The sequence below is a fragment of the Hippocampus zosterae genome, chromosome 17 (genome assembly GCF_025434085.1).
Source record: "Hippocampus zosterae strain Florida chromosome 17, ASM2543408v3, whole genome shotgun sequence".
NCBI classification, from domain to species: domain Eukaryota; kingdom Metazoa; phylum Chordata; class Actinopteri; order Syngnathiformes; family Syngnathidae; genus Hippocampus; species Hippocampus zosterae.
The window spans coordinates 9,332,579-9,354,538 of NC_067467.1; the positions used below are offsets into that span (position 1 = coordinate 9,332,579).

The following is a 21,960-nucleotide window of genomic DNA, read 5'->3' on the forward strand; positions in this document are numbered from 1 at the left end:
AAAGTGTTGAACTAAAGAGTTATTTTTTTTTACATTTCTTAACTGTTTTTAACTGCAAGACTAGTTTTGGGGACGACAGTAGTGTTTTCTTATTTATGCAAAACCGAACAAGCACAGCAGGGCAGTTTGTGCTTTTTTTTCCTCCCTAACAGCTGCTAGCCATTTCATCTATTTGGTTTATTTCCAGTTGTGCTTGTGCGATGTTAAGCCCCAAGGTTGTGCTTCGCTTTCCTACATTTTCTTCTGTAATTCTTGTGGTTGGCGGCAAATGTGTGTTGATGCGATTCGCAGTGAGTGGTCAGCTCATGAATCAACGGCAGCAAGTAAAAAGGACGTCCACAAAGAAGGAAGGAAGGAACGGCTGACTGATGATGTCGCTCCAGTCAGGTCAGGGCTACGCCCCTTAATCCAAATCGAAAAAAAATGGGATGCACTACAAAAGATAAAATGGTGGAACCTGGAGGTAAAGTGAAAGCAAGTAAATCTCCTCATGTACCAAAACACTCAAATTAACATGTCAAAACCTCAACTGAAGTCTGACTGGTGTCTGATTGGAGCTGTCAATCTTCTCCGTCATGATGCATTCCGACGATGGATGCCAAGATGGAGGCCAACGTGATCGACGACACCAATCCGTCCTGATAAGGCAAACAGATGTCAACGAGCAGGTTGGCGGCGTTGATCTCTTCACACTTTGTCTTGTGGCACAAAATGATTAAAATTGCTCTCAAGGAGTCAACGTGTCACTCTTTCGCTGGAAGTTATTGATTATTGATTGACTTTATTGATTCACGTTGTGTGATGATGCTGCTGCTCTTCATGCTTTCGTCCAGTGGAAGCTTTGTGTTCTTCGAAAGGTTGGATTCCTCTGGCGCATCTAAGAACCTTTTCCCAGGTATGGGTAAGCATAATTTGATCGTAACCGTGATTGCCATGGTTACCACACCTCTTACTTGGTATGATTCCAGTTACTATGGTACTCCTACTCGAGTAGCGTATTTGGCTGCATCGACGGCATTGTATGGTGGAGACTCTATTGTCACGACACATTCCGGCAGCACTACAAAATGTCCAAGTCGCTATCACTATTTCGTGGATTGGTTGCGAATCCCCGATTCACCAGAATTTTGCTTGCCCTTCTCTCTTTTCTTCTCCATCACCTTACCGAGCGGAGGCCGTCTCTCATTGGCTGCCTCGTCTCACTCGCCGGCCCCTCCCGCCTGCTGTTGTAATGAGGCTTTTAAAGACCATCATGTATCAACGCCGCGTCTCTCTGGGGAGGGGGGGTGTAAATAAGCGCTCTTCCTTCCCTCCCTCCCTCCCTCCATCCATCCCTCCTCCTCCTGCTGCTGCTGCTCGTTTCCCCTTCCTATCGCACGACGTCGTGAGGCGGCTCGTTGCTGATTCTTACAGTCTGCGCCCCCCGCTCCCACCCCTCCTCCTCGCCGCCTTCACCCTCACAGGGCAGCCAAGTAACCTGAGGCTACACTTGCTGACAACCCCCCCCCCCACCCCTCTTACCTCTACGACGCCATCCAACCTGTACCCCCCCCCCCCCTTCCACTCCACTCCCCACCCCTTCCCTCTACACTCGCATCCCAGCCTGGCGACTAAAGGATCGGGCAAGGGAAGGAAGGAGCAGGAGTAAGCGTGAAGGAGCAGGATGGAGGGCAGCTTTGACACCGAGGAGAGTTTTGACGACCCGTCGTGTCTCGCCCCGCAGCCGCCTGGGTCCGTATCGCCCGCCAGGAGGCGAGTCCACGAGGTGAAGGAGACCAAGACCACGGTAAGGGACTTCCTCATCCATCTTCAACTTCAGTCCATTCTGGGTGTCTGCGTGTGTTTGACTTCCTGTCTGTAAACAAATCGATCCATTTATTTATTTATTTCCCCCCCCCTCTGGCGCTGATCCTCATTAGGGTTAGCGTGAGCTGGACTCGTTCCCACCTGTCAAACAACAGAGTCGTCATCAGTCCATGTCCTGGCACATTCAGACAAACAAACAGTCCCACTCATGCGCCAAATGTGCACGTTTATGAAAGGTGGTAGGAAGGAATATGCGGGGAGATCACGTAAACTCAATTCGAACCCCAAACCTCAGACGTACAAGGCAGACGACTCATTCCCCGTGCTACCCTGTAAAAAGAAAAAACCTGGTCTTCTTCTCCTACTGTTCTTGAAACTCATCATGTTCGTTGCCGTTTTCATTTTGTCTGTTAATGATGCGTGAAGCAATGAGGGCTGGAGAGGGGCGGGGGGGGGGGGCGGACGCAGGTTTTGTGACCCCCGGCCGTCGTGTGAACGAAGAGATGCAGCAGGTCCAGTTTCCATGGCAACGGAAGCACAGGCTGACAACAAGCAGAAATCATGATGGGGGGGGCAAACCAGATCTTTTTTTGTGGGGCTTAATAACTGAAATGGACCATTGTGGGAAAAAAATACATTTGGAGGGTGAGTCTCCATTACACACCACAGATCTACCAAAGCGCTGCAACAGAAAACTGCAACCCCGCATTGGGTTTTGAGCCTCCACTTAAAATCTACTGGACTCCATTATCAAATTATTTGAATCAAACCACCAAACCATAGTGCAATTTGGTGTATATGATTCCAGAGAATGTCCTGAAAAGCGGCTTCCGCAACCAAGGAATTGAAATTACTCAGGTCATGACAAAAAATAACAGTGAAGGATTCTTGTGAGGTCTTTCTGTCCTTTGGTGAGGAACCATTGGAGGGCAAGACTGGTGCGAGCACCTGCAGTAATTCCGACTTTGATAACATATCTTAAAGTTGCTGCAGTTAAAAAGTCCATCGGTGGATTCTGTGACTGACCTAAGAGTCTGCCGCGAGCTGAGCCACCGTCTGTCTCAGCCGCAGGATGTTCTTAGCTGAGGATGCCACGAGGCCCGAAACAGTTACTCAGAAAAAGAATAATAAAAATTGGCCCGTTTGAAACCGGTGGTGGACCTGAATGAATAGGGATCATGGAACAGGGCTGTGGGGCTATTTGGTGTGTTTTCTTCCTCTCAAATGGGACCATAATCCAGATCGTTAGACCTGGTGGAATTCTCGGACGGAGGAGAGCTAAGGTATTTGACAAGAATATCTTCCGTCAACAGTAAATGAAAGTCCAAATTCCATTGTTCAGACCGTAAACGATGCCGTCGAGCAATCCAGCAGAAGTCGAGCTTTCGGCTCCATTGGAGGCAACGCGTCCTCAAATGTTTTTTTTTTTTTTTACAAAAGCCGTACTAGTAGGACTAAAGTCACACTCGTAGTGGGAAAAATATCACTAGTAAGTCTTACTGGTAAAGACAAAGAGTGCACGAGTGCGTAGATGTTTTTAGTTGGATATGGAGGATGTGGAGTAAATCCCCAAATCGATTTTCTCACACACACACACACACACACACCCACACACGCACACACACACGCACACACACACACACTTCATTCGTCACTGTGACGTCAGGTGTTTTTATGCGCCTCACGTTACACTCTTGCGCACACCGTTGCCATGGATACACACACACACACACGCACACACACGCACACATGCACGCATGGTTGACCCTCAGATGGAACATGGAGCCCTAACCTTGTTTTCACCTTCAAGGTGATTTGTTGGGGGGAGCGGGGGGAGTGTCACTTGGACTTTAGTTCCGTTGAAAAATGGAAGTGGGGGCATCGGATCGTTTTGTTGAGGAGAAAACATGTCAAGTGGGCAAGTCACACGTTGCCTAGCAGCAGATCATATCGCATCGTGATCGACCAGTCCTGTACTAGTGTCGGATGTTGCCGAGCTGTGCCACGGTGCGACGGCGAGGGTCTGCATGGCAACCGTTGTCCTGGCAACTGTCACTTTGATCTACCAGGCAGAAAATTTGCAAAGTGACGCTCGCTTAACCGGCCACTTTTTTTTGACGCCGTGTCCTGAAGCCGATTGTGTGCATGTGTGTGATGTGTGTGTGTGTGCGCAATTATATAAGCGGGTTGTGTTAGTCATCTGTTTGTGGACCACTGGGACATTATGGGATGGCGGCTTGATGTTGGTTAAAGTGATACAATGCTGATTTAAAACTCCCATTGTCACCATTGCTTCAAACAAAGGCTCACATTGATCACAGAACACATACTCCTAACACGGGACAGTTGTACTTTGATTGATGGGTGTAATTTGTTCCGTGAGCAAGCTGGGAATGCTATTTACACATATATCAAGGCAATTTCCCTCATTTGAAATGCTATGAATCCATTTCAGCCACCGCCAAAAAAAAAAAAAAAAAAACTTGTTTTTTTTTTTAACATGGAGACTCTACACATGAATGCCAGATTCAAACATTGAACCTCACAGCCGTGAAGCCGACGTCCTAACCACTCAACTACTGCTGCCCGCGATGGCATACAGGATGCCAGCTGACCTGCACCTCCGATCATTTGGCGTTGTGATCACACGGATGGCGTGTGTGTGTGTCTGTTACGTAATTTCAACCATTTCAACCGTGAGACTAATTAGAGACGTACGCTGGAGTCTTGACATGGACCGTACTGACCGTGTTAACCCCCCCTTGCTGCCCCCTTCCCGACGCCCCCCTCCCTCCCCCCCGCCACCATTCTCCCTGGAGGGTTTCGTGTCACCGTGGCAACCGAGCCCTGCTACGGACTGACCTTTTTCTACCTCCGCACCGCTGCTTTAGCTCACAAATGTTTTCTACACTTTCCTTCTTTCTGCTCTGACTTCCTGTTTATTCCTAGTCTGACTTCTTGTGTTTGTTTGGACTTTGGTTACCACTGCGTGCAGATCAATGGTGTGACGTTCCCACTTCCAACAGAAGGACCCGAGCAGCAACTGCTCAAACCCAACGAATGGAGCTACTGCGATTACTTCTGGGTCAGTTGCGCAAACACGTCAGTCTGAAGCCTCATATGCAAGGTACACTGAACCCCTGTTTATTGCGGCAGATACGTTCCGCACCCACCCGCCAAAGGTGAACGTTTATTTAGAATTTGATTTGTCACTCCCAGTTGAAGTTTACTGTGAACTGACACGAAATCCAATTTTTGAAATAAGCCCCAACATGTTTGACTTCCTGTCTTGCAGACAGACAAAAAGGACCCCCAGGGGGCCACGTCGGTCGGCGGCTTTGAGGTTCTGCTGCAGAAGCAACTGAAGGGCAAACAGATGCAGAAGGAGATGGCCGAGTTTACGCACGAGAGGTACAAACACCATCTCACAATCGCATATTTTGATGTTTTTACTAATAGTCACGAAATAATGTGATGCAAACGTTATCAAATAAATAGCTCCATTTAAATGAACACATTTTAGTCGAAAAGAGCTACTCGTTGTGGAAAAGCAAGGCCAGAGCCTCCACTCACTACACATTCTAAAAGAACTACAAAATGGCCAACTCACAACAGAATATACATGAATGTAGTGGCCAGGGAAGCATTCCCAGCACAGCTCATCCTTTTCATTCTCATTGTGTTCCAGGATCAAGATTGAGGAGGAATACGCCAAGAACTTGTCCAAACTTTCTCTCAGCACTCTCGCGGCGCAAGAAGAAGGGTCAGAGGGTGTCAACTTATTTATCTGTTTTATTTTTGGCGTAGAGAGATTGAGTTGGACTCAAATGAGGCGCAGATGAGGCTTGATTTAGGTTTCGATTAGGCTTAGATCAGACTCAAATCAGTTTCAGATGAGGTTCAAATCAGGTTAAAGTCAGATTCAGCTTGATTAACCTTCACTCTAAATTAACAACACAGAAAAAGAGGTAAATCAAATTTCAAAAAGAAGTTAAACAACTTTTCAAGTGCATTGTAGCACACCTGTAAAGAGTAATTGAATAGGGACTTGGGTACCTAATGAAGTGACTTGATTAGATGGTGTACCGACTGAAATGTCTGGTGGTTGTGTTCAGCACCCTGGGAGATGCTTGGAATCAGCTAAAGAAAAGTCTGCATGACGAGGCCGAAGTCCACCTCAAGTTCTCCAACAAGGTAACCTTTTTGTAAGTTTCATTGGCTTCCCATTCTGCTTCATTGTAGGGCGACTGATTGCTTCATGATGCAGTTGTGCATTTACCTCGCATGTTTTTCAGCTAGTCAGGTATGCACAGTTGTTATTTTAGTTCCTTAATCCGTTATTTAGAAGGGTGGTTCCTTTGATTGGCACTAACAGCTTGTTAGTGGTGTGCTTGCTTGGTTAGTTTGGCAGTTTGTTATTTAATGTACATTAGCTAGCTTGTTAGTTAGGTGCTCAATTGGAGAGCTGATTGGTTAGTTACTCAGCTATTTGGTTGATTGGTGGTTTAGTTGTTAAGGCAGTCGGTTATTTTGCGGATAGTTGATCAACAGGTTGGTTTGTATGTTAGGTAGTTGTGTGGTTGGTTAATGTGGTTGATTATTTTGCTAATTTGGTGGTCAGGTGGTTCACCAGTCTTTTATTTAGTTAGTTTTTCAATTAGTTTAGCAGCTAGCATGTGAGTTTTTGCTTTTGGTGTTTACTTGGCTAGGAAGACGTTTATGTGGTGTGTTCATCAGCAAAGTAGCTAGTTATTTTGGTCGTTATTTGGTTGCTTAATTAGTAAGTGGGTTCTGCTTTTATTGAGAAATGCAGCTCACATTTCCGATATGAACACAGCTAGTTAGTTTCCTGCACAGCTTTGCTGCTGTGAACACATAATAATTAAAAAAATATACAATCATTTCATATTTTGTTAATTTGAGAAACATTCATCTGCATCTTGTCTTCAAAATAAAGGCAAGCTTGACTTTGCCAGGGCTTTTATTTTAAAAAGAAGCTGCTATGTTTAGCTTCACTCCGAGGTTGAGAAACCTCTGCTGACATTCCGAGCCGACAACTTCAAGAAGGACCTGAAGAAGTACGACCATCACATCGCAGACCTCAGGAAACAACTTTCCAGCCGATATGCTGGCGTCGAGAAGGTACCGTACTCCTATTCGTCACACTGCCTTTCGCATAGCGGCGGACCCTTCAGACATTGCACGTCTTTCAGGCCCGAAAAGCTCTGGCCGAGCGTCAGAAGGATCTGGAAGTCAAGACGCAGCAGCTGGAGATCAAACTCAGCAACAAGACGGAAGAAGACATCAAGAAGGCTCGCAGGAAATCCACGCAAGCAGGTTGCCCCATGTGACGAAATGACAATATCAAGTGCCTGGCCACTTGTCCGTTGTTTGTCTATTCGTGCGATGACAGATGACAATTTGTGCATGGATATTTCATCAGAGAATTCAAGGAATTTATTTCTTGAACCGATTCTCTTCTGGTGGCTATTACAGGAAAAACAACAACATTCCACCTGTCATATAATGATGTTTCTGTGTGTGCATATTTTTTAGGAGACGACCTGATGCGCTGTGTGGACCTTTACAACCAGGCCCAGTCCAAGTGGTTTGAAGAGATGGTGACCACCAGCATGGTAAACCAAGAATAATTATTAATTTGAATGCAAACTAATTGCTTTGGTTTACGAGCAGCATCTCGAAACAGATTCCACTGGAATGGAAATAAAAAGGAACAGATGACGAGATGTGTATTGTTGTTATGGCGTCCAATCAGGAGCTGGAGAAGCTGGAGGTGGATCGCATTGAGTGGATCCAGCAACATTTGCGTCAGTATACGACGTTGAGGCACGAGACTGATATGTTCAACCAGGGCGTGAGTTGAAAGTTCTTTTACCTTGCTAACAATTTTAGTGAGTTGGGCCTTGGCAGAGGTCCTTCTCATCTTCATTTTAATGATGAATATCAGTGTTTTGATATAACTGATCAATTTCTAGCTGGTCAGAGGTGAATTAGCACATATTAGCTTCTCCTTGACCGTGATTGGTCCATTTTCAAATAAAAACCCAAGGAGGTTGAAATAATAAGGCTGTCCTACCTTCTTATGTCCAGACGGTGGAGCCAGTGGACCAGCTCCTGCAGAAGGTGGACCCGGCCAAGGACCGAGAGCTTTGGGTCCAAGATAACAAGACAGGCCACGTCAGGCCAGTGGACTTGGACATCTGAAGCTAGGGAGAGCCAGAATCAGAACCAGCATGTTCCTAATACATGTGAACCCTGCTCGCTTCTTCTTCTTCTGCTGTAGTTACGTCACTCGTTTTCTTCTACGTTTTGATGTCTCGTTTGAAAAGAAAAAAAAGTCTTGATGATTCTCTTTTATTTTTGGATATCAAGAGGAACTTGCTGTGGAATATTTTCATATTTTTAAAGATGGCTGCTGGACATGCATGCTTCTTCTACGGCGTAGGTGTCAAACTCAAGTCCTGGAGGGCTGCTGCCCTGCATGTTTTCCAATTCTCCCTGTTGCAAATCACCTGATTCAAATGATCAGATCATAAGCAAGCTCTGCGCAAGCCTGACATTGAACCTGTTCATTTGAATCAGGTGTGTTGCAACAAAACTTGGGAAACTTGGAAAACATGCAGGGCAGCGGCCCTCCAGGACTTGAGTTTGACACCTATGTTCTACGCAAACGAAAACCTGGATGGGAGGCGGGTAAAAGTTGGACCGCGCCACACTGGAAAACCTTCTTGTGCCTCAAGTGCTTGGAAGGAACCCCCAGAGACCACATGCCTCAATTTTAAGTTTTCATGTCATGTGACACTTACTACGTGTGCTCGCCAGATACACACTTACAAATTTGTACAAGATATACAAAGTGCAATGTCGTTAGTCACAGGAGTGACTTAGCCAACTTGACCATGCCAGATAACACAAGACGAGATTTCTTAGCTTGTTCCTGTGAGATAAGTTCATGCGACTGATTGAGTTGTGCTCAGGAATAAGTAAGGGACAAGCGTGAATTACCAAGTTCCAAGTGACTTGCGTATCTTGCAGTATGTTATGTTATGTTATGCAGTATGTTAATTATAAATATGAAAGGAAAAAACCCGCTTAATTCAAATAATTTTAAAAATAAAATGCGTTCAAGTTGTCACTTCCGGGTTCGTTGTTCGCCACCATTTCCTCTGTCTTATTTTGGGTATACAGAAGACAGTCCGGTGGCGTCCCCTTGCGGGTTAACTGTAACTGCATGTGCAGTATGTTTTTATGTGCGTGTGTTTGTCTACATTTTGTTCGTGCGCTTTATTTGGATTCCATTTTGTGGTCCTTTCTGGTCACTCGTTGTGTTTTGTTAGTGTTTTGTTGTTGTGTATTCGATGTTCCGAGTTTGCCGCCCTCGTGTGCTTCTCTTCTTTTTAGGAATATTTTTGGAGAGCACACTGTGGAATGCATCTTGTCCGTCATATTAGTCATAAATAATTATAAAAAGAATAATAAAGCTCCTCTTGGAAAAGTCAGCTTGTTTTCTTGGTTATGTAAGCGTAACATGAGGGAGGAACAACCTATTGAGGGGGGGTGGGGGGGGGGGTCGGTCGAGAGAAGGACAGTGAGACAGGTATAATTTTTCCTACCGCACACAACAATACAAATGTAATAATGAAGCATAAAAATCCGGAAAGATGATGACAAGGGTGAAATTTCATACGTGGGTGGATATTCTAGTCGTGTCGTTCAAAATGGTTTATTCATGCACAAGGGAAATTTAGTTTTAGTGGCAAGTGCAATGTGATTGTTTCAGTCATTTATTGAGTGAACTTCAAAAAAACCCCCCACAGCATTCTAAAGTAAATCCCCTCATTTTGCTCGTATCTGGAATTACTCTTCAATCATTTCTTCTGCCGTGCTAATCTACAGCCGTGAATCTGAAACCAAATTCACAAAAACGTGTCAGCCAAGGAACAGTTTTTGCTACACTTGCTTACGTAGCTTCAGGTGTAAAATTTCGCCCAAAATCACAGTTGGCTACACACATTGATTTTAAGTTGACAGGTTCCGTTTCAAACGTGGGCCACTAATGTCACAAAATGCGAAACTAACTGCTTGTTTTCAGTGTAAACAGGAACAGGTTTAATGGCATTCAAAAATGAAACATTGACAGACTTAATATTTTTGTTTTTGGAAAGTGTAGCATGCACTTGCCTTCTTTTTATGAAATGAAGGACAGCACGAACCGATCCTCTGTTATTCATTGAACAAATCTAATCTGTTCCTTGCTGCTGAGGACTATATTGAAGTGAATTAAGAAGCTTAATGAGACAAAAGTGGGGCTTTTTTGCCGCTACAAAAAGGCAATATTCCAATTTGTAATTTGGGAGTTATGTAGTTTATCGAATAAAACACAGATTTAAAATATTAGTCATGCGTCTACACGGTATCTCTTGCCCTTTTCCCCAAAACTATATTATTAGTAATAACACTCAATAAAACTTTTAAAAGTGATAAAAACTTATTACAGACTCGAGATAAAACAATACAACATGACATACAAAAATATATAAAAAGACACATAAAAGTCTCATCAGCAACATATTCACAAAACAAATCAATGTTCTCAGAGGAAAGTACAATATCAATGCTCCCATATGTTGGACGGATAGCAAGTAGTGCTCAATTTGATGCTTTCCGAGATCACGATTGGACAATTCTCCTTTAAAAAGTGTGTTGGAAGGGTCAAACTACCAAATCGCCTGTAGTCAAGCCGTTTGCTTTGTAAGATTGTCGCAAATGTAACCCTCAAATGTGTGCTGGGTTAGAAGCTGCAGTTATTGTGATTGTATTGCTAGTTGGGTCATTTGGCATCGACCTCCAGCTCGTGATAGGATTAAAGCGCTTAACCTGACCCATCCACCCCCACCTCCCATCAACATCATACTTAAACTGATTTAAACAGCTTAGCATTAGCGTGCCGCCAATTATTTACATCTTATTGCCGTGAAACTCCTGCTTAGGCACAGAGCTGAGAACCCAAGGCAGCGCTAACTTCCTTAGCATCTGCTAATAGCATGCCTTGAGTTCAGCTTCGTGAAAGATGTGTTTGCAATCATTCGCTCATTTGCTGCTCCCTACTCAGTACACAATAAATTTTGTGAAGTGTGAACTGTGTAGATTCGCAATATCAAAATCCCCGTAGAATCCCGATAAAATCTCAATTAGGGAGTCGGAAATTAGTGAATGATTCAGATCACTGTTGCTGTATTTGGAATCATTCCACTCTTTCCCTACCGCAGAAAAGAATCAAGCGATTTGTATATAGCGGACGATGTAGTTAACTTGACAGTCAAATGTAATGGTATGTCTGTATGAAACGCCTCAACTCACTTCAACATAGTTCTATGACACCAAGATGCCAGGAGATGGTGTGAAAGGGAGTAATGAAGGATAAGGAAAAAAACCCATGAGTGCCAAACTACACATCGATGACATTTTTGATTTGTTTTTGTTTTTTCCACAATTAGTTGTCGCGAGACACTTCCTGCGTGGTTGCCACGGTAACAAAAAAGCAAACCGTCAAGAGTCTGTTTATTGCCGCTATTGTTTCTTTTCCTTCAGCTTGTCTTTAATCTTCTGAGGTTCATCATACTGGATGAGTCGCAAGATATTCTGATTGTCCATCACGCCCTGGATGAACTCTCCCTCCGAGATTTTGTCTGACATACACGAAACAGCGTATCATTATAAAAATCATCATATTAAAAAAAAAACAAAAAAACAGAACACTCTTGTTGTGGGGGAATTACCGTTCTCCTTCTTGCCGAAGAAGCACCAGACCTTCTCCGCTCGCTTCTCTGGCGTGTTCTCATCCTCGGCAAGATTCTCCTGGTCATCAGCTGGGATCATGTTGAAGATCGACTGCATGGAAGTCACATGCTGTTATCGACCTACATCTAGAAGTGATGATTAAGTACTAGTAGCAGAACCACTGAAGTGGAGGCCCTCCAAAATTTGCTTTGCCTGTTAACAAGATGTGAAGGGACGCCAAATACGGCGGTGGAGAGTCATCAAGGATTCGTCCTACAATTTTATTCTTGCTTATGGTTCAGTTGCCGTCCAATTTATAGAAGAGGAAGGCCACCTGCGATTTAAGTAAGTCGTGCACATGACGTATGGAAGGCTCCGGTTCAATTTTTGAAGTTGTGCCTGCGAGATTCGAAAAGGGAATCACGTTGTGTGCGTGAAAAATAAAATGCGTGGCTGCAACTTTCTAAGTCACGGTCACCAGGTCTGTAAGGTGCGGGTGTGCCTCACTAAGTTGTTCTTGCGAAGTTCACAAGTCACAGGGATTGCTTACTAACAATTTCTTATTTATTTCCGCAAATGTATTGGTGACTAGTTGTAGATGAACATTTGAGCATAAATTGGATTATTATTATTATATCGAAGGCGCTCATACCCTGACGATCTCCAGGATCTCATTCTTGCTGATGGTCCCGTTGCCGTCAACGTCATAGAGAGCGAAGGCCCACTCCAGCTTCTGACGGGTCTTCCCCCCCGAGGTGAGATGAAGTGCCACAATGTACTCCTTAAAATCCAGAGTTCCGTCGGCATTGGTATCAAAGCTCCGGAAGACGTGGCGGGCATAGGCGGTAGGGTCAGCATCCGGGAAAAAGCTGGCGTAAATGCCTTCAAACTGCGCTTTGCTGATCTTCCCGCTGGGACATTCCCGGATGAAGGACTGATACCATGTGCACAGCTCAGCTTCGGAGTACTTGGTGTTGGATTTCAGCTCTTCCAGGAGTTCCTTGGACAACGTGCTGCTCTTGGTGTTCCCCATCGGTGCGTCTCCTTCTTCGTCTTCTTGGCTCGCGCACGCTAGGGCCTGCTTTCACGGTAGCAAAGCAGATTATTGTCACGGTAACCTAAATCCAGACAGCTCCGTGTCTGATTTAGAAGGTGGACACGTCAGCGCGCTATGACACCTTTGTAATGACACTGCGGTGTTAGTGAAGGATTAAAACACAGCAGGTGCTAAACACCTGGTAAGCTTTGGAGGCTCTTTGCCGAAAACAGCAAACCGATGCAGAACTAAAGAACCAGACCATTTTTGGATTTAGGAATGTACTCCAGATTTCACACCTCATTTATGGGATTTAAGTTTTTTGGTAGCACATCGGGGTGGTTGTTAACATTTTTGTCTCACAGTTTTGGGCTCCAGCGTCCCCTTTTTGAGTGGCTTTTCTGTGGGTATTTAATTCACTACATTAAAGACTCAAAGATGACCTGAATGTTACAGTGAATTCTTCTTTGTCTAAACCTGCCTAGCGATTAGAGGATGATCGGTTCTAGTTGCGCGCGACCCAAATGAGGATCTCACTGAAACCTTCTGGTGGTTTCAGCTCTCCACGGAGTGATTTGAAGCGCCCGACAAAGGCTGCCAGTGCCCTCTTCTGGCCGCCTCTATACTAATGGATGGTAAACAAAACCCCGCCCACAAGTGCCTCTAGTCCTTGTCCTTTAATCGACAGCAGGGGCGCCCAACCTTTTTTTTGCTCGACGATCTACCTGATAAGCATCCAATCTCCCACGATCAACTCGCATCCACAACACACGCAACATTGGAATCACTTTTGCAGGGTGCTAAGTGCACAAACGTGACCATCGTGGCTCGGGTGTACCGTTTTAAAATGCTTCTATTTCCACTACAGATTTCCATTCTTTGCCGGGGCCATCAGTGAATTGCAGATGAAACAAACTACGAATCAGAACAATAATTAAAAAAGATATCGCAACAGCTCTGATTTGCAGGCTGCTAACCATGAACAACTTCCGGTGATTCGGGTTACGGTGCCACTATGGGCTAAAGGTAACCTGTTTTTTTGTTTTTTGAATACTTCTTTTGTGAAAGTGAAACTGATAGGATAGTTAGGGGGCAGTGTGCACTAACACCAAAATATAAGAATACCTTTATTAGTCTCGCAATGGAGAAATTCCAGATTCACAGCAGCATATATTAATAACGCGCACATGTTGTTGTTTTTTTCCCATTTCCTTCTACAGCCCCTTTTATGAAGATAAACATATGATGTATGATGACACACTGCTTGGGAAAAAAATGACGTGGTATGAAATTCTTGGTGGTTCATTCCATAAATCGAACACAAAGAAGAGATTATGTGGAGAAGTATTAGTCTCAAACTAGATTAGCAGACCATCTGCTGCTATCAAGTCAATTAGCGAATGAGTCGATTAAATTAATTAATTAATTAATTAAAAAGTTAATTAATACAACTAATTATCCTTAGCCCCAAATGCCAAAAAAAACATGCTGAAAGGTCACAATACCCAATAATCATGGTTACTTTGTTTAAACGACAATAAGAAGGTTGTCAACGTGGGTACATGTTGAAAAAAAAAGTTCATCTTTTAAATTGTTTTTTGTGCGTTGTAATCCTCCTTGTTCATCCTGCCTACTTTCACCAAACCGGATTAATTTAATCTTTAGACGTCCAAATGCCATCATGTACTTTTTACATAATCACATTACGCTCTGATTCTTTTGTCAGAAAATGAGAGTCCATGGACAGGTGGACGCTGCTTGTCGAAAAGATTCTGATGTAAGCGGACTTTCCAGTATGTCCTGAACTCATTTCACCTCCCTCCAGTCAAATCACGGGGCTGACATTCACTGGCATGTTGTCATCGAAATAGAAGTACAGTAAAGTAAATCCAAGTTCACCTGAGTCAAAGACACCTTGAAAATGGATCCACAGCAAGTCACGAACCTCCAAACTGTCCAGTCCCAAAGACAGATCCTCAACAGACTCACAAATCTACTTCGTTAGCATCATTAATTGTTTGTATGTTTTTGTATTTTTTTTACTCCTGTGCAGCACACTGAAGCATGTGGTGAGAACATAAGATAAGATATCCTTTATTCGTCCCACACTGGGGAAATTTACAGCCTCCAGCAGCAAGAATGTATGTAGAAAGAAGAAAGACAAAAAAAGAAAGGTGTCCTTGAGTTTCTAGAAAGGCGCCCACAAATAAAATGTATTATTATTATTATTATTAATTAAATGCAATATGAACACAAAATGGATAAATCGCAGTACTATTTACAATTTTCCTTCACATCATTTAATTATTATTATTATTATTGATTGTTATTTTTTATTCATCAGCCTGACAGCAGTCGGTAGGAACGAGCGTCGGTATCTCTCCTTCTTGCAGCGCGGGTGTAACAGTCTCTGGCTGAAGGAGCTACCAAGTGCTATCAGGGCGGGCTGGAGGGGGTGGGAGGGACTGGCCATCATAGCTTTTAGCTTAGTTAGCATCCTTCTGTTGCCCACCTCCTCCAGAGTGTCAAGGGAGCAACCCAGGACAGAACTGGCCTTCCTGACCAGTCGCTCCAGTCTCGTTCTGTCCCGGGCTGAGATGCTGCCTGACCAGCAGACAATGCCATAATGGATGGCCGAGGCCACCACCGAGTTATAGAACGTCTCAAGGAGTGACCCCTGAACCCCAAAAGACCTCAGTTTCCTGAGTAGGAAGAGTCGGCTCTGTCCTTTCCTAATCAGGGTGTCCGTGTTTGTAGACCAGTCCAGTTTGTCGTTCAGAAGAACACCAAGGTACTTGTAGGAGGTCACCCTCTCTATGTCCATACCCTGGATGTTCATCGGTGCTGGTGAGGACTTTTTCCTGCAGAAATCCACAACCAACTCCTTAGTTTTCCTACGGTTGATCTGCTTTACAGTCAAAAAGATCCTGGATTTTAATCTGTCCCAAAGGTACCTTAGCATCATTTGAGAATCTAAATTCTCCATTGGTGTGATTTTGCATAAGCATGCTTGTTTTTCTATAGGTGCCAAGTACTGTATCATAGGCTTGGCATCACGACTGACATTTTTCCACTAATGAATTGCCGATGACAAGAACGACTCGGTCGTACTAGTAAAACAACGGCATGCTACGAGTGACCCAAAACGGTGCACTAGTTGACATCTGCGTGCTGTGAGCACGACTAGTGTAGCGCTCGTTAACGAATTGAATCATGTTGCTCATGCTGCTGGTAGATTGCAGTCGACTAGCGTGCACTTTTGCCTTACGAAAAACATGCCGTTACTCTACTAATGTGCCCTCTGTCCTTCCCATGCGTGCTGAACTGCCTTACGGATGACGACAAAGAGCCTTACGGGTGAAGATCCGACACAATTCAACGGACAAGTAGAACAAATGGGGCGCAGAAGACAATCATGGAAAAACATCACTAGTCATTCTATTGTCTTACTAACTAACTCGTACATGAACAGTTCAGTGCACTCATTTAACATCGCTCAAAACAGCTTGCCATTATTTTTCCAGTTCAGAGTTAAGAGTAAGGAGCCCATCCCATTTGACTTGCAGCTATCGAGAAGTGAGTACGCCCTCGACTGGTCACCAGTCAATGGCAGGACACATAACGACAAACAATGGTCACTGGTCACTAGCTCGTAGGATATCAAATAAATGCTCAATCTGCGTATAAATTGATGTTTGGATGGAGGAGGATGCGGGGGTTTTCCATGTTTGGGTCGAAAGTGATTGGTTGGTCTTGTGGCTGCTGACAGGCAGCGTGTAAGAACCTTGCTGTGGATTATATTGTCAGATGGCTGTAATCTGCGCATTATAAATATGATGAAAGGAAGTCTGTCCTATAATTTGCCATTTGTGGCGGACAATACGTCGGGCGAGGGGAGGAGCACGTCGTAGGGACGGGCGAGGACAGGACGATAGGATGAATCCCTAAAGGAAGCTTGGAAACAGCGGCGCTTCACATTTCTTGACGGCCACCGAGCCTCCACGGCAACGAGATTATGAAGATTTGACGCATCCACCGGGAGGCGAAAGCCGGTGGCCGAACGTTAAAAGCCGGGATTAGTCCCGCTTGTCGGTTTCCGGCCTGGACCATGAGGCTGGAGCGCGGACGGCGGGCTTCTCTGGCACTGACCCTCAACTTCGTGGCGTTCGCTTTCGCCCTGTCTGCCGTCACCACCAGCTATTGGTGCGAGGGCACCCGGAAGGTTGCCAAGCCCTTCTGCACCGGGCCGCCCGTCAAGGTCAAGCAGTTTTTTTGTATCCGCTTCAACAGCTCCAACATCAACGACAGTCGCCTGGTGCAGTACATTTTCGAGACCGGCGAGGAGAAGTTCTTGCTTAAGAAATTCCATACCGGAATCTTCTTCTCCTGCGAGCAGGCTGCCGATATGAACGGTAAGAAAGGTGGAATTCGCGAGAATCGGCGGAGACAGGGGATTCGCTGCTGCAGAAGCAAGCCAGAAGTCATCTAAGAGAGAAAGAGAATGATAAGGAACTGCTTGCGATCCTGAACTCTTATCTCATTTTTTGTGACCGTTAGCTTCATGCTAATGGTATTTGAACTGAGTTGTTGCTGTAGGTGTGATGTTAGAACTTGATACTTGAAAATGACTTTAAGACTTCTTCCTAATCGACGATGAGTGTAGGACTAGTTAGTGGACTGACTTTTAGACGAGTCATTGGAGTGTGACTTTAGGATTAGTAATTAAATAATGACATTACAAGTTATTAGACTGGTATGTGAGTAACAAGACTATGATTTCAGGACGAGTTACTTAAATATCACTTTCGGTCTAGTCACAAGACAGTGACTTGAGGACGAGTCACGAAGCGATGACTTGAGGACTAATTACGAGAATATGAGGACGACTAGCTACTACAGTACAGTAGCAGGTTCTTTTTCTTCGCAAGTGTTTTGAGGATGAAGTCACCGCTAGCCTGAGCTCGTGCTTGAATAGCTTTTCGGGCGCAGGGGTCCCGGGGCGGACTAGTGTGTTTTCGATGTATGCACTTTGAGCTTGCGAACGTGCTTAATGAACGAGTTTGCTGGCCGGCCTAATACGTGATCGAGTGGAATACGAAGGTACCTTCAGTTAGCGCTGTAACTTCTGTTTTGTATGTAATTAGTTTAGATTGAGCTAATGGTTGAATGATAGACCACTTTGAATTCTCACTTCCCTATGTTGTTCCCTGTGTTGCAAACTAAGGACCCTCTGTCGACAATCACACTTTTTTTTTCATATTTTGTTTGAACGATTTTTAATTCTTGTCATGTGAACGCAGGCTTCGACTGTCGGGACTTCTCTGAGATCGCGCCGGAACACGAACGAGGTCGGCACACATTTAAAATCTTTTTTTTTTAATACAACCGATCGAAAATTAACGGTAGCCATTACACTTCACTTCTTATTTCTTTATGACAAAGAATGTTTCTTCCTTCAACTATCTGTGCCAACATTGTATAGTGACAAGCAGAGCAATTTCATGCTCTTCCACTTTCCTCTTAAATGACTGTGTGGAAGCATCATCATAGCTGCTTGTCTTATTTTCTTCTGAATTGTGCATGTTCCTTTTGATTATTATTATTATTATTTTTTGTCTTTACTTGGAATGATGCTTGCTCATTTTCACATGCCGTATGCGCAGGGGTGTTGTGGTTGTGCATCGTGGCCGAAACCTTGTACCTGACGCTGCTGTTTGCGGGCGGCGCCCTGATGACCTTGGAGCAGTGTCATTGCTTCAGCGTCATGAACAAACTCAAGCTGAGTGCCTTTGCCGCCATGTGCACGGCACTGTCAGGTGAGGAATGGACGCTCCTTGGGGGAGATAACGAAAAAGAAGGCCCCCTGATTACTGGGTGACACTGCCGAATACGAGTTAAGTGTATCGAGTCATTGAGCATCGCATATCTATCGGCTCGTTGAGACAAGGCTTTTTATGAAACTATGACTTCGGGACTAGTTCTGAGACTTTGCCTTTTGACTAGTTACAAAAGTATAACTTCAGCACTAGTTACTAACCTATGACTTTGAGACTTGTGACTAGAGTACAACTTCAGGACTAGTTGGAAGATGCTAACTTTAGGCTTAGTTGTTGGACAATGACTTTAGAACGCATTTCAAAACGATCACTTTTAGACTAGTTACAAGTGTATGACTTTGGGTCGAGTTATTAGTCTATGACTTTAAGACTAGTTACTGAACTATAACTTTTGTTATAGTTATATTTGTGCATGTATGAAGATATGACTAATTATTCAAGTATGGCTTTAAACTAGTCACTGACCAATGACTGAAAATTAAAAACTAGACTATCCCAGATAGTATCCCAGATACTAGACTTTCCCACTAGTTGCTAAACTATGACTTCGGAACTAGTTACAAGAATATAAATTTAGAATTAGTTACGGGACAATGACGATTGAACTAGTTGCAAAGAGTAAATACTATAGTACGACTTTAGGGCTGGTTACTAGACAATGACTTTCCTTTTCTTCAGGGCTTATTACAAGACGATGGCCACTTCAGGAGAGTGTTGCTTTATGATTAGTGACGTATACTTTAAAGTATACGTACACTTTAGGACTCGTCACCGGCGTATGACTTGAAGAGTGGTTACTAACTGACTTTCAGACAACAACTTTTGACACGAGTTATTGACTGACTGTAATTGTTTAGACTCCTTCCTTTTGGACTCGTTACTCGAGTATGACTTTTGGACTAGATACTAGATGAAGACACCGGCTGACTTGCAGACTCTGAGGATTTGCTTGATAGTTTGTGCAATAATCCGATTGGAGGCGGGCGGCTCTTTTTGGGCCGTGACCAAGACCTGCCCAGAGGAGCGCCCCCAACCCCCCCCTTTCTGTAGCACTGTTGTTAGCAGTTAATCCTTTCGTAAAGCTGCTGTGAGGCAGAGCTCCGCATGAGAGTAAAGGCCAGCAGAGTTCCACTGGGAGGCCGAGACCACTGGACCACTCTGAGGCTCATTGATGCTCTCTCAAAAACAGTCAAAATTATATAAGTGTTTTGATTCTCTGGTGTGTTGACTTGATTAGAGATGATTAAAAAAAAAATAGTATGTAATCTCCATATTTGAGATATAGCCAACAAGCCATCTACAGTATTTCCTATACTATATCCTCATTAGGGAGTCTATCCCAGTTTTCTTTGGGCGAGGGCCAGGGTTAGGATTAGTGACTGATTTCCACTCAATGTCAACAATCAGTATGGCCATGGATACTCATAACCCTGAAAGTATCTTGTGTTGTCCTCACTTCTTGTCTGGTTTCAGGCCTTTGTGGGATGGTGGCCCACATGATGTTCACCACCATTTTCCAACTGGCTGTGGCCATGGGTCCGGAAGACTGGAGGCCCAAGACCTGGGACTACAGCTGGTCTTATGCGTGAGAAAACTCAAGTCCTTCCGTTTAGCTTTTGGTCATCTTTATACCAAGCTAACGTTCGCAGCTGCTACATTTAATATAATTGATAACATCTAATGTAAGTGCTTTGCCGTCATCTATAGGTAACCCAAAAGGTTTGCTGTAAGAGCTAGCTTCGGTATTGCTAATCGCTACCTTGTCCTCGCTTCAGCCTAGCGTGGGGGTCGTTCGGCACTTGCATGGGCTCGGCAGTGACGGCGCTCAACCGCTACACCAAGACCATCATCGAGTTCAAGTTCAAGCGGAGGAACATCGAGAAGAGTCTACTTGTCAAACAGAAGCTGTTGGAGCTGGACCTCCCCGACCACATGTGGTACCTGACGGCCGATGCAGAGGCGCGGCCGGAATTGGCGCTCAACGGTCACAAGCCACCCACGGGGTCTGCGTACGCCCTGGAAGTGGACCACATGGTTGAGCTGCAAAATGAAGCCTACTGCTAGAAATAGAAATGAGGGTACTCAGATTGAAGTTGCCATTTTTTTTAGGACTTGCTGGGCTAAAATTGATGAAAGACTCGACGTGGGCTGTGTTCAGAATCATTCACTCAGTTTCTAGTTGACGTGAATCCACCAAAAATTCAGATGTGGTGATTGGAGAGTGCGAAAATGGTCAAAATGCCGTAGGGATTTTCTCATTGTGGACTACCTGTATATAGTTCAGTCACCAGTCAAATGAAAAAGCTTTGGATCAACGTCTGCTGGTTGACCTTCCATCATAAATATTGAACAAATAAATCAATTTTAATGACATGATATTGTTTTAAGATGAGTGCATTTGACCACATCAACCCAAACGAAGCATTTTATGGCCATTCTTGCGGTGGTAGGTTGCTTCTATTTACGATATTTCCATGGCACGACTCGTCAATTTATATTGTGCTGAATATCAAATCATTCTGCGGAAAATGAAAATGTCATGTCAGTCATTGTCAATACTGCTTATACTGTAAAGCAGGGGTCCCCAAACTTTTTCCTGTGAGGGCCACATAACTTTTCCCTTCTCTGATGGGGGGCCGGTGTCAGTTTGTAACATCAACGATCGTAGGGGAGCTTAAACAATTCATTGTTTCCCAGAAAGTCACACATAACCAAATAACCCTTTCCAGGTTCTTTACAGAAAAAAAAGTCAGGAAACAAATAATAAAACTATTAATGAAATAAATAATAACTAAATAACCCTCTCTGAGTTCTTCACAGAAAAAACAGGAAATAAATAATAACTAAACAACTCTCTCTCTTTATAGCCCCTTGAAATCCACAAAAAAAGAGTTCTGCCATCTACGAGAACGCCACCTATCTTGTCTTGTTTATGTCTGCTACCGTCTTGTTCACGTGTTCTACTATTTGATCTGAGACACAACTAAAACACTGAAACATTCTATGGTGTGTAAATAACTTTGTGACCTTGATTTCAACCCTATTTGCGTCATGGGTCATTTTGCCCCGAAGACCACCTTTGTACTTTTTTTTGTACAGCTTAATGTGAATAAAAACAACATTTCAATTTTTCAGCAGTTGGGGACAATCTAGGAAAAGTAATAAATTTCAAGTAAAAAATTGTCATTTAGGGTTTTTTGGGGGCGTTTTTAACATAGTGACGGGTCATTTTGACCCGAGGACAACAGGAGGGTTACAGGGCCGGGTTTGGTGACCCCTGCTGTAAAGTTTCGTGATTTTGGTGTCATTATGTAGCATTTTGATGCCAAGTAACCATTTTGATGTGAGTTGAGGAGCTTCGCTGCTATCTTGTGCACTCTTGGTGCAAGAAAACAGTATTGAAGTGAATTGAGTTTTTTTTTTTTGATTAAAGAAGTGCTTTGCCACCTTCCTGAAAAGTTAAAAAGCCATCAGCAAGCT

At 44.0% G+C, this 21,960-nt stretch overlaps 3 protein-coding genes across 3 annotated transcripts; 2 read left to right on the top strand and 1 right to left on the bottom strand.

Moving 5' to 3' along the window:
* Positions 1 to 1,540: 1,540 nt before the first annotated feature.
* Positions 1,541 to 8,300, top strand: LOC127589352 (growth arrest-specific protein 7-like). The gene is made up of 10 exons (XM_052048479.1): positions 1,541 to 1,786; positions 4,802 to 4,891; positions 5,102 to 5,217; positions 5,495 to 5,569; positions 5,922 to 6,000; positions 6,817 to 6,948; positions 7,020 to 7,143; positions 7,363 to 7,442; positions 7,583 to 7,681; positions 7,918 to 8,300. Exons 1-10 carry the CDS (start codon positions 1,664 to 1,666, stop codon positions 8,029 to 8,031), a joined length of 1,032 nt encoding a protein of 343 aa, XP_051904439.1. The 5' UTR covers positions 1,541 to 1,663; the 3' UTR covers positions 8,032 to 8,300.
* A 1,231-nt stretch (positions 8,301 to 9,531) lies between these two features.
* rcvrna (recoverin a) lies at positions 9,532 to 12,763 on the bottom strand. Its single transcript, XM_052048484.1, has 3 exons — positions 12,260 to 12,763; positions 11,607 to 11,718; positions 9,532 to 11,516 (listed from the first exon to the last, which is right to left on the bottom strand). Exons 1-3 carry the CDS (start codon positions 12,638 to 12,640, stop codon positions 11,398 to 11,400), a joined length of 612 nt encoding a protein of 203 aa, XP_051904444.1. The 5' UTR covers positions 12,641 to 12,763; the 3' UTR covers positions 9,532 to 11,397.
* A 3,988-nt stretch (positions 12,764 to 16,751) lies between these two features.
* On the top strand, positions 16,752 to 20,859 carry LOC127589359 (germ cell-specific gene 1-like protein). Its single transcript, XM_052048486.1, has 5 exons — positions 16,752 to 17,055; positions 17,944 to 17,991; positions 18,307 to 18,459; positions 19,954 to 20,065; positions 20,256 to 20,859. The coding sequence occupies exons 1-5, from the start codon at positions 16,752 to 16,754 to the stop codon at positions 20,542 to 20,544; spliced, it is 906 nt and encodes a 301-aa protein (XP_051904446.1). The 3' UTR covers positions 20,545 to 20,859.
* The last annotated feature ends 1,101 nt before the right edge of the window (positions 20,860 to 21,960 follow it).